This window comes from Clarias gariepinus, chromosome 26 (genome assembly GCF_024256425.1).
Source record: "Clarias gariepinus isolate MV-2021 ecotype Netherlands chromosome 26, CGAR_prim_01v2, whole genome shotgun sequence".
In the NCBI taxonomy this organism is placed as follows: Eukaryota; Metazoa; Chordata; class Actinopteri; order Siluriformes; family Clariidae; genus Clarias; species Clarias gariepinus.
Genome location: NC_071125.1, coordinates 7,052,071 through 7,068,794, shown reverse-complemented (window position 1 = coordinate 7,068,794; position 16,724 = coordinate 7,052,071). Strand labels below are relative to the sequence as shown.

Below are 16,724 nucleotides of genomic sequence, written 5' to 3'. Positions count from 1 at the left end.
GCGCTGACTTGCAGCTGATGAGAGTGTATCCGTCCTGAATATTTTATCCCTTGTTTATAGGCACACGTTATTTTTTTAGAAATCCAGTCTAAAATTAGTATTAACTGAGGGGTGTGTTGGGCTGAATATGCAATCATTTATAGTTTAAAATGATACAAGTGTAAAAAAGGTGTATAGATATTTACCAGATGTAGAAAAAAAATATCAATCATGTATGAGAACGGGTTTTATGTACAGTATTACATCTATTGTAGGTATATTAAGACATATGAACTGCACAAATGAATTCTTTTATTAAGGATAACGGGGGAAGGAGGGGGTTTATAGGAGAGAGGGAGGAGGAAAAGTAGAGAAGGTATGCACATGCGGGTCTGTAGGCAGTGCCCAGCTGGAATGCTGGCATAAGGCTGGTGAGCTAGTCTTTCCTTTTTACTTAACTGAGTGTGCCATGTTATGTATTTGTACAGTAGGTGTTTGTAGTAGCAGTATAGGGATATTGACCCTGTAGCCACCCTTCCTCTGCACAAGAGTGATGGTGTAAAGAAATGTCACAAATTAACTAAATTAAAAGGCACACCTGAATTGAAAACCATTCCAGGTGAGTAACTCATGAATCCGATGAGAGAATGCCATGAGGGTGCCAAGCTGCCATTAAAGCTTATTGTAGGTGCTTTGTAATTTTTATTTATTCTTTGGATTAACCTTTTGATATTTTGATATTTTTGGATACTGGATTTTTGATTTTCATGAGCTGTAAGCCGTAATCATGGAAATGAAATCAGGAAAGACTTAACAGACTAATTTGCATTTTCAAATACTGTACAAAATAAAAAAAAGCATTTGGATAATAATTCAGTTTTAGATTTAAAAAAAAAAGAGAAGAAAACAAAAAGATAATTAGAAATTAGTTTTAAATTTAAATACTTTTGAAATAAAAATCAAATGGGTAAAATTTTCATTATTTATTCATTCATTTAATGTTTGAATTTTGTTTGAGCAATATATATTTTTATTAATGTGTATAAATTTATTAGCTTGCTAGTTTATTAGTTATGAGTGTAAACAGTAATTCTATTGCAGGTCTAATAAAAGCAGTTCATGGTGATAAACCCAGACTTTTGTACTGTACTATATTTACATTTTGCTTTAACAGCTGGTCCAGTTCCAGTACTGACTTTTTGTGAACCATACTGTTTAGTCAGATAAGCAGGACCACGTTTATACACATATAGGCCCTTTTTACCTCTGTAGTTGTACATAATGACCTAAAAAGCTCACATGTCTCTGTAATAAACTTGATCTTTGTGTACCCTGCTTCCTTTTGCTATCTCCTTGGTTGCTAACGGTTTCCTTTTGCAAATGGTATGTATCTGATTCAGTGTCACTCAGTGCAGCTAGTGACCCGTTACATGCCAACCTTGACATTCTTCTCTCTCCTCCAACTAGCCTTGTGGCGGTTTTGTTAATTTACCAGGCAAATAGATGTATTTCAAAGCAAGCGCTCTGTTCTCATAAACAGAGAGACAGCACTTACTGGATTGACCAACACACAGTACAATTGGAAAGTCCAAGAAGCTTGGATGGTAGATTTTCACCAAGTCAGGAATGTCTCTTAGAGCCATTTCTAAACAACTCCAGATTCCAGAACTAGTTTAAACAATTGTATGCAAGTACAAGAAACTGAGAACTGAAGCCACTTTTCCATGGTTTAGAAGAAGACCCAAGTTGTCACCCTCAGCTGAAAGGAAATTGATTCTGATGGTCAGGAACAACCCAGGAACCACCAAGACACAGGTCTGTCATAAGCACGAAGCTGCTGGAACACCAGTGCCACTGTATATAAGTCAAGTAGGAAAGAAAGATCTCCAAAATCAAAACCTTCAAGCTTAAATAAGTTTACCACATGGACAAAGAAAATCCTTCTGGAGGAAAGTTTTAACCAGAGGTACATTTTGGAGGTTTGGAGGTGATGCATTCAACCCTAAGAACACAGTAAAACTGGTTCATCGCACAAACAACTTTTGGAGCCTCAACCCTCCAAAGAACTCAGCCAGAAGCTTGTTGATGAGTACCAAAAGCATTTGCTGAAGGTGAAATATGCTAAGAGACATTTAACCAAAATATGAGTTATCCTATGTGGGATGGGGGTGGCTCAGATGGTTGTAGCTCTTGGTTACTAATTATAGGAGTCTGGGGTTCAAGCTGAGTCACCACTGTTGGGATCAATAAAGTAATCCGCCTCGTTCTTATTCAGCACCCACTGTTGCTCATGACATTTTCCTTCTTGGTCAGTGCTGGTGATGTGTTGGCCATGTGGGTTTAATAAATTATCCCCAGTGCACACAGAATTTAATGGATATGGCACGGCCCGGCATATATAGCTAGTGTATGAGTGTATCGGGTGCAGCAGCATGTAGCGCAATCATTTTATGGTACTTCTTGAGCCACCATGACCTCACTAGATCATATTTGTTACCCTGTTCCATAGTGTTTTATGGGGTTAGAATTCTAAGTGTCCATGCCTCTGCTTTTTGTCTGAAACAGACTAAAGAAGAAATCCCAGTCGGTGGACGTCGCCTCTCAGGGCTTCTCCAGTTTCATCCCGAGTCTGTCCATAAACAGATCCTCATCACCTGTTGCCAAAACGACAACAATCGAGGTGCAAGAAAACAACACGACCAATTCCCAAAGGCGCGCTCCGCGATGTAGCGAGCTGAAGAGAGGCTACACCATAGGTAAGCACGCACTCATATCTTTCCACTGGGTGTTTTGCATGTGTGTTCGTCACAAGGTCCCCTGAGGTGGTGTGTACGTGCATGGTAAATCTGCGTGTGTGTGTGTGTGGGTGTGTGTGCCTATCCAGGTGATTCTGACTGGTTGTAATGCCTGAATGATCTAAAATAGAGTGACTTGAATAAATTCCCTCTCAGGCCTCTCTCTCTCTGCTTCTGCGCTTTGATACGCCTCCTAATCACATGCGAAATATCTCTTTCAATAGCCTTAAAAACCAACAGTGAATGCAGACTAATTCAGCAATTTCGCATGTTCCTGTTTATATGTTGCTAAATCGTCCATCCAGGCTTTATTTACGTGGTCCAACATTAACACGTCTGTAGGGTAATAATGGAAGCATTGGAGTATCAGTTAGACTTAACAGCCTGTGTCTGATAACAGACTAAAATGATTCAACTAATCTCCAGCTCACTACAACATGTACTGTAGCTGTCCAACAACTTCATCGAAGCACGACATCCACAAAGCTATCTTTGAGCAGATTGACTGTTTTTTTGCCAGTGCATTTGTCATAGAAAATTAATTGCTCTTGATATCTTTGTTTGCCAGATGAATAATTAAAGGTTTATCACTTAAAGGGATAGTTCTTTTTTTTTCAAGTCTCTCTTAAATCAAATTGATATACTGCGCATATAAATATCCATGAAGTTTGTCACAAGTACAACGTAAGAAATCGGAGCCAAATTTCACAACCCTCGTTCCATGCAATAATGCATTCCAAAGTTAGCCTGAGATTAAGATAAGCTAAATGGAGTTGGTATCTTTCAAATTTACCCCTTTCTTTTATTTACAGGAACGAGTTATATAGTTAGCTCCGGTTACTTACATTATCCCCTTATGGTTTTATTGGAGGAGGGAGTTTTTTCCTTCGCCACCGTCGTCCTCAACTTGCACATCAGGGACAAACTGCTAATATTTTTGACTCATACACATTTTCTAACATTTTATACACATTTCTATATATTTTTTTTATTCTGTGAAGCTGCTTTTGCGACAAAGCGCTACACCAGTAAAATTTAATGAAACAGAATTTAAATTATGCTACTGTACCACAGATGTATATATAATTGGACAGTGCATGAAGGACGTTATGTAGTGCAAACCTGTATAAAATCAACTGCCATGTATAACATCATCACCAACACTAGGAGATACTGATGATGCTGGAAGCAGAAGTGTTTCTATTGTTTATAATATTCCTTATGATTTTCACACTTTCATTCTTTTTTAAAAGGTTTTGTCTCGATGCTAATAACCCACTACAAAACTATAATTAACACATGACATGAGTTTGATATTGATAGTGAATTAGCTATAAAATTATCACAAATACAGTACAATTGTAGTATGAATTTTCCACTGGGCAACATTTTGGAATTTGTGCTTTTGAACACGCTTGTGACTCAAAAAAAAAACATGCAAAAACTGGAGTTATCTCATTTTGCCGCCAAGCGGTTCATATGTGGCAAAATGCTGAGATAAAAAAAATTGTGTAAAATTACGTAAATGTGAAGTGAATGCGAAGAAATGGATCATGTGATAAGTGGTGTTGTGGAGGATTCTGGGAAATAAACATCAAACCCCCAGATTTTATACAAGGATTTCTTACACAAAATTAAAAGGTTATACATGAACTTTTTTGCAGGTATAAATAATGTATAATTAAGCAAGCAAATCTTAGCATTGGTGCTGAGACTTGGCCCTGATTCATATAAATTAGCAGAGAAATGGCTCATAGATTCCACTCACGTACGTTTGTAGACTCATGTGTCTGGTCGGTCTTACCTATCTGAGGCAGTCGCAGCTTCATGGGCCTCCTGCACGCTGGTGAAGGGCTTCTGGGGATTCTTTTCTGATGTAGCACTGATGATTAGTGATTCATCAAGCTTTGCCCTGTCATTGAAACGAGAACTGAGTATGACTAAGGAAAGCAGAGAATCAAGCTTAAAGGAATGGAATCGTGAGGCGTAGGAGGGAGAGCAGTGATGGGAGATCATTTGGATTGGATGTTTTATAATCTTAGATAATAATAATAATAATAATAATAATAATAATAGCAAAAAAAAACAAAGACTGGGCCTAAAATTCCCAGATCACTGGTACAACCACCGGCGTGAAAAAGTAATTGAGACCAATAACATTAAGATTATGTATGATATACTTTTAAGCAGTTAATCGCGGCGTTGGAGCCATCTGACCAGATATCATCCTATACAACAGGTCTAATAATAGCGTTCTCCACCAAGGCAGTCCAGAGCTGGTTTCCAATTTTTAACCAGTTCTTTCTGTTTCAGACAGCCAAAGCACCGGCCCTCAGACAGAAAAAAACAGTACCATGGCGGCACCAACACTTTGCTTTACTAGAACAAAGAACCACTTATGTTGGGGGCTGAGAAGATAACTAAAAGTTTGTCACCTCCTCCCTAAAAGAATTGACTCAACATGCAATGGGCAGCTCAAATACTTGAGCTAGCCAGAAGAACTGCTTGAAAAGTCATGAAGTTCGCCATTGTTGTTGTTGTAGCATTTTTTTTGTTGGTGCCAGCATTGCCATTAGCATTGCTGGAAAAGCAGTGATGTCCACAGACGGATACGGTGACGTATTGATGTGACACTCTCGCCCATGGAAAAACAGAGCTCTTACTGTAGGTGGTTCCTAGCAGTTCTTACGAGGTTTGCTATTGAGCAAGCTTGAGTTCACGTTGGTGGAAAAGAAGGTTTAAGAGATGTCTCTTGATTGACATGGCTGTTTCCAATTATTCAAATGTTGCCATTACTGTATTATAAGATTTTACAGATTTCAATAATTTTTTGTCGTAATCAGGGCCACCAGGAATTGTTCAACAATAGCTCCAAATGTAAGAAAAGTGTACCGCAGGTGCAAAATATAGCACTACTTGTACGGCCCACATACCTCAAAAAGTCCTGTATTTTACAGAACCCATAACATAGTCATCTGCAACTGCTCATAGCTTAACTACTGTATGTTAATGTGATACTCAGTCATTTACTCATTCTCTATATCGTTATCCTGACACGGTCATGGTAGCCTGGTCCTATCTCAGGCAGGGTTTACCATGAACAGGGTGCCAATCCATTGTAGGGCACACAAGCACCCAAACAGAAACTTACACACCCGCTCGCTCAACACCAGAGCAGTTTGAAAGACCGATTAGTCTAATCTGCATGTCTTTGGATTGTGGGAGGAAACTGGAGTGATAGTACCAAACCATGCAGTGTGTACATGCTTACGTCCTACCTCACATTTATAGAAAATCCTTTCTGTGTTTTTTGGCTAAAGTGCCCAAATCACAGTTCTTTATGTGAATGTTAGAACTGTCTGACTCAATAAAGCTTAAAACACAGAACTTGATGAAGTTCCTTGTCCGAGTTGATTTTGCATCCCGAATTCTGAATAATAGATCATTCTGACTTAACTCTTTTGCCGCACTCAAGTATAAGGATAATTTTTACAGTTTTTTCAGCCATACAGCCCATAATGTGGGAGATTGGAAAGATATTTCAATCAGGCTACGCTGCTTATCTTCTACTTTTCAGCTTTTAATTCACAAGTTAATTGCCTGCTGACCTTAAAGAATGTGGTTGGACATCTTAAAGGACGTACGTGAGAGGAAGCTAACCGAGGATTGTGTAACAGACAGAACATATGGTTGCAAATATTATTTGCATGGCTTTGGTGCTCCCTCATTAACTATCCCCTTGTTCTAGTAGCATTTCAGTACATGCGGTGATATTAATTGCATAATCAAACGTAATGATGCACTCATGACTGTTTTTTTTTTTTTGTGATAAAATTCAATTCCAAGCCGTGCAGTGACATTGCGGCTCACGTTCCAAGCCTCCTGTTTTTGAAAGATTGCACGCCAGCACTGCCAATCATGTCGCGTTTTGGCCTGCTAGCGCTCTCGGTCTAATCAGAGGAGAGTGCTAATGCAGGCGGCGGCACGCTGTGCCCCCCTCCTGGCTTTGTGACAGCGGCGCCATTAAAGCCGCATAACTGATCCATCAGCTGCATTTTAACGAGCGGCCCTGATGCGCACCGTCAAATTAGACCAGCACTCGCGCGCTCTCTGAAAACGGCAGCGCGGATGGTTTTAATGCAGTCAAATAACAGGGTTCTATTTGTTTTTAATAAAGACAGTGTTCAGATGTGGCTTACAGTATGAATAAGTAAGTGGCAGGAAGTGATTGCTCCGTGTACTCAGATAAAGCCTGCACTATGTACTGTAACACTGTTTTAGTTTAGTTTAACATGTAAAAGGAACAGCATTTTTTAATGTTCATTTGCAAGAAAAAGTATGTGAACCCCTTATAATTAACTGTTTTTTGCATTAATTTGCCATAACGTGATCTAATTCGTTAAACATTCACAGTGATGGAGGAAAGATTTGGTCAACCCTTGGAGTTAATAGCTCTGGAACAACTCTGGAATTTTCGACCATTTCTCTTACCAAAACTGCTTCAGCTCAGACACATCTGGAGGATGTCCGGTATGAACGGCTCTCTTGAGGTCATTCCACAGCATCTCTAAGATCTCCATTCAAAAGGCATTTTATTTTTTTCCGGGAAGCCATTCTTTGGTAGATTTACTCCAGTGTTCAGAGTTGAACAGTGTTGAGCCGTCCTGACACTTGCCTGTAGGATATTTTGGTAAACTTGGTCATTTTTATTTTCCCCTCATAATACAATAGGAAAAGGAGGAGCAAGCCCAAATCATGATGTTCCCAGCACCGTGCTTCAATGTTGGAATGTTGTTTTGATGCTGTTAAGCTGTGCCCTTTTTTGCACTTTTGTTTCATTAGTCCATAAAACATTTTCCCAGTAGCATTGAGGATTGCCAGAAGTGCTCTATGGGAAACTTCAGGCATGCAGCAATTGTCTTCTTTGGGATTAGCGGCTACCTACTGTATGTGGTGTTCTACCATGAACACCCTACCTGTTCAATGACTTGTGTACGGTAGACCCATGAACAGAGCTGTTTGCCAGTTCTAGTGATGTCTTTGGACATGTTACTCGTGGGTTCAAATTTTACTGCGTTGTGCCTTTGGAGTCATCTTGGCTAGGTTCGCACTTTAGAAAGAGTACTAAACTGTCTCCATTTATAGACAGTTTGTCTGTTGACTGATGGATGCCTAAACACATTGTGATTCTTTGGTATCCCTTTTCAGCCTTTTGCAGATCAGCTACTCTTGTTTGTACGTCTTTGCCTTTCTGCAAGGCGCGGTTCACATCAACAAAAGCTCTTTAAGAACTTGCCCTTTTCATTGATCATCATCTATTAATCAGAGTTGCTTTTTTTAATGGGTGTGGTATCAGCCTAAGTCCAGTGTATTATTCTATTATTGTGACGTAAATGAAGTTGTTTTACCAAATTAATGCAGAAAACCAGTTAATTCTACTTCTAAAAAACGCCCACAAAATGGTACAACATCCCAGTAAAGCCAGCTAGTCATTTTTCCCGATTTTTCTTCCCGACACACTCAGCAGGAGCTTATGTAACAACGCATCATATATAAAATGTGGCAGTCAGAAAATGGAGGTGTGAAGGTGAGAAAAGCTTGAGGTGCCGCGTGATATCCGGAGCACAACAGCCTGCTGTACTTGGAAAAGCCCCCATTGTAAGTGTTTAGGGCTGACAGAAAGACTAAAGCATCCTTAATGCAAAGAAACGGTCACAGAAAACCTGCATTTTTATGATTATTTAATAAACGACCATGGCTTATGACCATAGTTTCAGTCCATCGTTAAATGAAGTGAAGTCGCAAATGCATATTCTCCAGGGATATACACTGACTGTGTACTTTATTAGGAACACCTGTACACCTGCTCATCCATTTATTTATCTAATCAGCCAATCATGCGGCAGCAGTGCAATGCATAAAAACATGCAGCTAGAGGTCAAGAGCTTCGAGTAATGTTTATATCGAACATCAGAACAGGCGAAAGAGTGATCTGAGTGACTCTGAACGTGGCATGCTTGCTGATGCCAGGGGTTAGTTTAAGTATTTCAGGAGCTGCTGTGTGAAATATCGAGTGAAAAATCTTAATCAATATGGACCTCTCCAATGAGCACCGCAGAATGCTGCAATTTATTACAGGTAATTTACAATGGACATGTTGGGGAAGGGAACAGAGGTGATGAAAATGTGATGGGCAGGTTTGGTCTTCAGGACAGGAATGTAGAAGGACAGATGGTGGTGGACTTCGCAAAGAGGATGGAAATGGCAGTGGTAAATACTTTCTTCCAGAAGAGGCAGGAACATAGGGTGACATATAAGAGTGGAGGCAGAAGCACTCAGGTCGACTACATCTTGTGTCGACGTTGTAACCTGAAAGAGATCAGTGACTGCAAAGTGTTGGTAGGGGAGAGTGTAGCCAGACAACACAGAATGGTCGTGTGTAAAATAACCCTGGTGGTGAGGATGGCGAAGAGGACAAAGGCAGAGCAGAGGACAAAGTGGTGGAAGCTGAGAAAGGAAGAATGTTGTGAAGTCTTTAGGGAGGAGTTGAGACAGGCTATGGGTGGTCAGGAGGTGCTTTTAGTTGACTGGACAACTACAGCCAATGTGATCAGGGAGACAGGTAGGAGGGTACTTGGTGTATCATCAGGTAAGGGGAAAGTGGACAAGGAGACTTGGTGGTGGAATGAGGAAGTCCAGGAGTGTATACAGGGAAAGGGGCTAGCTAAGAAGAAGTGGGACACTGAGAGGACTGAAGAGAGTAGACGGGAGTACAGGAAGATGCAGAGTAAGGTGAAGGTAGAGGTGGCAAAGGCCAAACAAAGAGCATATGAGGACTTGTATGCTAGGCTAGACAGTAAGGAGGGAGAGGGGGATCTGTACAGGTTGGCAAGGCAGAGAGATAGAGATGGGAAGGATGTGCAGCAGGTTAGAGTGATTAAAGATAGAGATGGAATTGTACTGACAGATGCCAGGAGGGTGATGGGAAGATGGAAGAAGTACTTTAAGGAGTTGATGAATGAGGAAAACGAAAGAGAACAAAGAGTAGAAGAGGTGACTGTTGTGGAACAGGAAGTAGCAAATATTGGTAGAAGTGAGGTGAGAAGGGCGTTGAAGAGGATGAAGAGTGGAAAGGCTGTTGGTCCTGATGACATACCTGTGGAGGTATGGAAGTGCTTGGGAGAGGTGGCAGTAGAGTTTTTGACAAGTTTGTTTAACAAGATCTTGGAAAGTGAGAGGATTCCAGAGGAATGGAGGAGAAGTGTATTGGTGCCAATTTTTAAGAACAAGGGAGATGTGCAAAGCTGTGGCAATTATAGAGGTATAAAGCTAATGAGCCAGACAATGAAGCTGTGGGAAAGAGTAGTGGAAGCTAGGTTAAGGGCAGAGGTGAGCATTTGTGAGCAGCAATATGGTTTTATGCCTAGAAAGAGTACATCAGATGCAGTATTTGCTTTGAGGACGCTGGCGGAGAAGTACAGAGAAGGTAACAGGGAGTTGCATTGTGTCTTTTTAGATTTAGAGAAAGCGTATGACAGGGTGCCAAGAGAGGAGCTGTGGTATTGTATGAGGAAGTCTGGAGTGGCAGAGAAGTATGTTAGAGTGGTGCAGGACATGTATGAGAGCTGTAAGACAGTGGTAAGATGTGCTGTAGGTGTGACAGAAGAGTTCAAGGTGGAGGTGGGTCTGCATCAAGGATCGGCTCTAAGCCCCTTTTTGTTTGCTCTGGTGATGGACAGGATGACAGATGAGGTAAGACAGGAGTCCCCATGGACTATGATGTTTGCGGATGACATTGTGCTCTGTAGCAAGAGCAGGGAACAGGTGGAGGAAAATTTGGAGAGGTGGAGGTATGCTCTGGAAAGCAGAGGAATGAAGGTTAGCCGCAGCAAGACGGAATACATGTGTGTAAATGAGAGGGACCCAGGAGGATCGGTGAGGCTACAGGGAGCAGAGGTAAAGAAGGTGCAGGATTTTAAATACTTGGGGTCAACGGTCCAGAGCAACAGAGAGTGTGGAAAGGAGGTGAAGAGGCGGGTACAGGCAGGTTGGAATGGGTGGAGAAAAGTGTCAGGTGTGTTGTGCGATAAAAGAGTATCAGCGAGAATGAAAGGAAAGGTGTACAGGACAGTGGTGAGACCAGCGATGCTCTACGGCTTAGAGACAGTGGTGCTGAAGAAAAGACAGGAGGCAGAGTTGGAGGTAGCAGAGCTGAAGATGTTGAGATTCTCTTTGGGAGTAACAAGGATGGATAGGATTAAGAATGAGTTTATCAGAGGGACAACCCACGTTAGATGTTTTGGAGATAAAGTCAGAGAGGCCAGATTGAGGTGGTTTGGGCATATTCAGAGGAGAGATTGTGAATATATCGGTAGAAGGATGCTGAGGTTGGAACTGCCAGGCAGGAGGTCTAGAGGAAGACCAAAGAGGAGATTTATGGATGCAGTGAGAGAGGACATGAAGTTAGTTGGTGTGAGAGAAGAGGATGCAGAGGATAGGGTTAGATGGAGGCAGATGATTCGCTGTGGCGACCCCTGAAAGGGAACAGCCGAAAGACAAAGAAGAAGAAGAATTTACACATAGTCAGGAATTTATGTAAATTATGTGAATTCATTTTTTAAACCCTTTTGTGCATTTGATGAAATTAGCTGGTAACATAGATGTATAATTACACTGAATACAAAATGGTACATTTAAAAGTCTCATAAAGCAGTTTAAATCATAATGTGATTTTTATTATTATATATTTTTTTATAAATCATGCAACCCTACAAAATAATAATAACTTTACTGTGAATTAGATTTGGCAGTGGGATTATGTATGGTTTTATAATATGATGTAAACTTTCCCCATGCCTCTATGCCCATAAAACAACGCAGCTCATTGCACTCCCTGATTCCTTAAATGGTAACACCTCCCATAGTCCGTGCTCAGACGAATCTACATACTGTACAGTACAAACGGCTTGCGTCTACTGGAACCCTTTTGTTTAACCGGACAATGCAAATGTATTTCCTATCGTCTGTCTTTCTCCGTGTCCGGTTCTTTTGACGTATGTGACACAGGGCACCTGGCCAAAGCTTAAATATCCTTTTTTTTTCTAATAATTAACAGAGATCATCGGACATCATGCCTGGCCCCTTTCTTCCAGTTGTTCAGGCTTAGCCAGTAAGTGTATTAAAGTGCGGCGGACACAAAAAGCATTAATTTTAAAAGTTGAAACAATTTGAGCACTCTTCTTTAAACCTAACAGAATAATAATTGTGAAAGAATAATTTATGACTAAAGCCTAACTCGATCACACAACACATGCATAGTGCTCTTTAACAGGTACATCTATGTGCCGCCCAGCACATTGGGCAACGGATATACTGTCCATCCGCCGTTTCTGTGACAGTTATTTACAGGGTCAGGTTGCCATTTCGCCGCCCGATTGCATCTGTACACTTGGGGTGAAGGACCTTGCTCTAGGGTCCAACAGTGGTGACCCAGCAGTGTTTGGGGCTCAAACGGTGGACCTCCTGGTCATCAGGCCAACACCTTACCCACTGCTCCCAGTGCTCCTTTAAAGGATGAAGAATCATAAAGTCTACTTCCTTTCGGCTGCTCCCATCAAGGGGTCGCCACAGCGGACTATCCAACCCGCACACAACTTTGGCACAGGTTTACGCCGAATGACCTTACTGACGCAACCCTCCAATTTTAACCAGGCTTGGGACTGGCAGTGTATGCACTGACTGGGTGGTATGGAGTGTGGCAACCACCGACGGCGGAGCTTGAACCCGGATCTTCAAATCCGCAAACTAACAATCTAAAGCCTTAGCCATCTGAGCTACCCTCAAGAATCATAAAGTAGCACAAATTATTAAGACACATAGTCTAGATGCTTGAAACTAATCCACAGAGGATGCTTCTGGTTTAGACCACCGCAAGGAATGCCTGATTTCAAGACTTCACAGGTATTCAAAACCCATTTTAATCTTATTGGGGTTATGGATCTGGCTTCATAGGCCTGTGGTGCTGCATGGCTGTCTCGCTTTGGAGTAAATCGTTAAACCTTTTGAGTATTTTTGGGATACAAATGTTTTTTTTAGCTCTTCCCATAACAACTATGTCTCAGTGACATAGACGTGTTGTCAGTAACCCATGCAGTAACCACCCACGAGTCGCACACGGAGACGAACCACCGTGGGCAGTGCTAATGCGATGTGCAATTATTCATTAAGAAAATACACCTACGGACATTTTCACAAGCAGGCAGCTTCTGAAAAGTGCTTGGCAAAGCTGCTGGAGGAAGTTTTTAATATTCCGTTCACACCGAATATTTAGATTGCTTAGCATTTAGATTGATTAGCGACAAGTAGCATTGAGAAGCGCAAACATGTCATATGAACCAACGTCTTACAGAACACAAGCACCCAAGATTTGTGTATTATTTGTTTATTTTTATTGTTTGCGCAGACATGCTCTTGCATCCCACTGCAGAGTATCAGTTATAGAAGATGTAAAAGATCAGGAGACATAGTCTCTTCATGATGTCATTTTCATCATGCATTATGACTATACAATCACATAAAACATTAAATGCATTAGACCCAAAGAGAATTTCACTTCTATGCTCAGTGTCAGTGTCACAAAATCTGGATTTTGACATCATCCATGTCCTGTTTATTGAAAATTATTGTCATATTGTATGTAGTGATGGGTCGTTAATAAATGATTCCTTCTTTTTGAACGAGTCTTTAACGCGACTCAGAAGAACGAGTAGTCTCGGAGAATGATTAGTTAATTTTTTTACTAATCGCGCATGCGCAAAGTTTCGCAAAACGTCTGTATGTTATGTACAGGAAACAGAAATGAGTAGGTACCTTTGAGTCTTTGATCTGAATCATTTGTTCTTTTGTCACGTGACTCTTATAGACGCTATGCAGTGCAGTACACAGGAAACAGAACTGAGTGATTCTTCTCAATGCGTCTTCTAGCCTAATCCGTTGGTTCTTTTGTCACGTGACCCCCATAGACACTATGCCATGCAGCACACAGGAAACAGAATTGAGTAGTTACCTTTGAGTCTCTTGGTCCGAAACGTTCGTTCTTTTGTCACGTGACTTCCATAGACGATATAAAGTGCAATGGATTCAAAAGAACGAACGACTTGGACCAGAAGATATGAGAGGTAAGCTGCTCATTCTGTATATTATGACATAATATGTCCTTAGCTGCACTGTAATATTTTAATTATTGGAACTATAGCCAAGATTTGTGTATGTAGACGTGTTGGGGGTCTGTTTGTTGAAAATGTAACATTTTATTATATTTTTATTTCATTTTAGTTTCCAGCAGTAAAATAAATCCAGCAACCTGGTTCCTTCTTCTTGGCAATATGTCATTATGTGACCCGGTCCTGACTGGAGGTTCACACCCGGATCTGAGGGGACTGCCTGGTGGAAGAGATACTTTATAGACTGTAGAGCAGTGAGTCATTCAACAATACCTTGGCAAATTATAAAGTGGCATTGTAGTTCCGAAATATCATCCTACTGGCACCCGCTTGAGGTCACACTGAAGGTTTAGCAGGATTGGGTTACAAGGAGACAATCCAATGCACATAAAGTAAGCCATAAATTGAGTGTATTCCCTCTAAGGCATATATATGAAAAAGTTCTGTGAACTGTTGTTTAGCAGGCATTTGTACAACAGTAGTGGCTCACACACTTTGGCCCTGCCATCTCGTTCCTTTAAATGTTGCTCCCATGTTACTTATTCGTGTGATTTGTTCGGAGTGTCTGTTACTGATGAGACAAGGAACTGTAAATGCCATGGTGGAGCTGGTTAAATGTGTGTGAAAGGTTTTTCTGTGGAGAGATGCCAGAGACAGCTCTGTGTCGGTTGGCTACTTATTTTAAACCAGGCTGGCATTTCCTCTGGCAGTGCAATGCACATACAGGACAGGAGAGACACCAAGAAACTGTTGAAAAATAGACTTTTTTAGAGCTGTCATGTTCAAAGTACACTATATGGTGAAAGTTATGGAGCAACTTTATCTTAGTAAGTAGATGAGATTGCTGAACCTCATTTGAACTTGAACAGAATCATGGGCGTAAAAACATTGCATTGGTCCCCTCTCGTAAATATAACAGCTACAGCTTTTCTGGAAAGTCTTTCCACTAGGTTTTTTTTTGTACAAGGCTTTTTTTGGGCAAGGATTTTTGTTCATCCAGCAACAACATCATTAGTGAGTGTTGGCTGAGGAAGGTTGGGATGCAGTTAGCATTCCAGTTCATCTCCAATGAGTTCAGTGGAGTTGAGGTCAGGGCTCTGTGCAGAAAACTAGCCTTGACAAACCATTTTTCTTTATGGCTTCTCATATTGAAAAGGGTTTGTGTTGCGTAGTTTGCGAAGTGCATACCAGTACAAAGACCTTCTCTTTTGGTGAAGACTCACTTTTGCCCATAAAGCTGGATGTATTGGATGCATAGTTGGATGCATTTCTAATGTGTACGGTGTACGCTTTAGCCAGCTGGCTTGCTACTGGTGAATTTGGAATGATATAGTTTTTGGAGAACAAACCCAAACTGGGGGACTGAATAAGGCTACGTTTACACTGCAGGTCTCGATGCCTAATTCTGATTTGTTGCCTTTATCTGATTTTTTTGGACTGTCTGTTTACACGTTGTTTCAACTATGACTCATATCCGATAAACATGTTTACACTTGCCATACCATCTGAAACATTGCGCATACTTAAAGGGAGGTTCTTGTGCTACACACTAGCCAAGATAGACGAAGGTGAAATATGCTTAACACTAGCTCACCGGATGAATGCCACCGGATGAATGCCACTAATGCCACCGGAGAATAACATTACATCATTAAACCGCGGAGAAGTCGCAGTTTTAATGGCGTATCTGTCTGTTTACACGACAATCACATTATCACATATCTGATTTATATCTGATTTATTTCCACATATGAAGAAGGCCTGAAACCGATCTCGAAATATCGGAATGCATGCGTTTTTTTCCTGTTTACGCGGACATAGAACATATCAGATATGTGTCACATATGAGCAAAAAATCGGAATTGGGTCACATTTACCCGACAGTGTAAACGTAGCCTAAGTGGGTTGGTGATTCCCAAATGCAGCACTGTGGAATGGCAATAAAATATAAAACGGAGAATGTTAGCAAAGGAAACTGACTACCTCTAAAACTTTGACTAGCTTCATCACAGGTTTAATCACAGGGGGTGAGCAAAATGACCCCTTTTCCATAAGGAAAAGGGGTCATTTTGCTCACCCCATGGAAAAGGGGTCATTTTGCTCACCCCCCTGTGATTAATCACAGTCATAGTCATTAATCACAATTTTAAAACACGCTGATTAACTTGTATTATAAATGGGGAGTGTTAGAATAAAGAAATGCATGACAAAAAAATAAATATCTCAAACATTAACATTTAACAAATGTTAAACTTAAATCTCTTGAATGTGGGTGTGGCTACTTACCCACGACCAAGCTTGAACCTGGATCCTTAGATCCAAAAATCAACAGCTTAGAGCTTTAGCCACCTGAGTCACCACTCCCACATTTCACATTTAATGTATTCTTGTACAAATAGTTCCCTTGAAGGTAGCTTGAGCACACAACTTTGGTTTAATCCAAACTTCCATCTAGAAGCTTTTTATAATGAAACTGGCCATTCAGCACTCCCAATGATGTTTCCTCAGTCATCTTATTATCTGCATTAAACATGCCATTAACGTGCAACACTGCAATTATGGGAAGCCATTAGGGTCAAAATTGGTCATATGATTGATTTGCGTTAAAAATAGTAGCGCATTAAAATTTCTTGATTAAAGAGTTAATATTAACAGCTCTAATGAAAGCACATATTACTGTAGTTTGTTTATAAGTAGTACTTTAGTACATGAGCGGTGTCTACCCTGT

The 16,724-nt window shown here is 40.8% G+C and overlaps 1 protein-coding gene across 2 annotated transcripts in view; it reads left to right on the top strand.

The window, feature by feature from the left end:
* oxr1a (oxidation resistance 1a) overlaps positions 1-16,724 on the top strand; it is a 201,684-nt gene that overhangs the window by 85,760 nt on the left and 99,200 nt on the right. For both annotated transcript variants that reach the window (XM_053488244.1, XM_053488247.1), the window contains exon 2: positions 2,545-2,735. In XM_053488244.1, the coding sequence (XP_053344219.1) occupies positions 2,545-2,735 (191 nt within the window). The remainder of the gene's footprint in view (positions 1-2,544; positions 2,736-16,724) is intronic.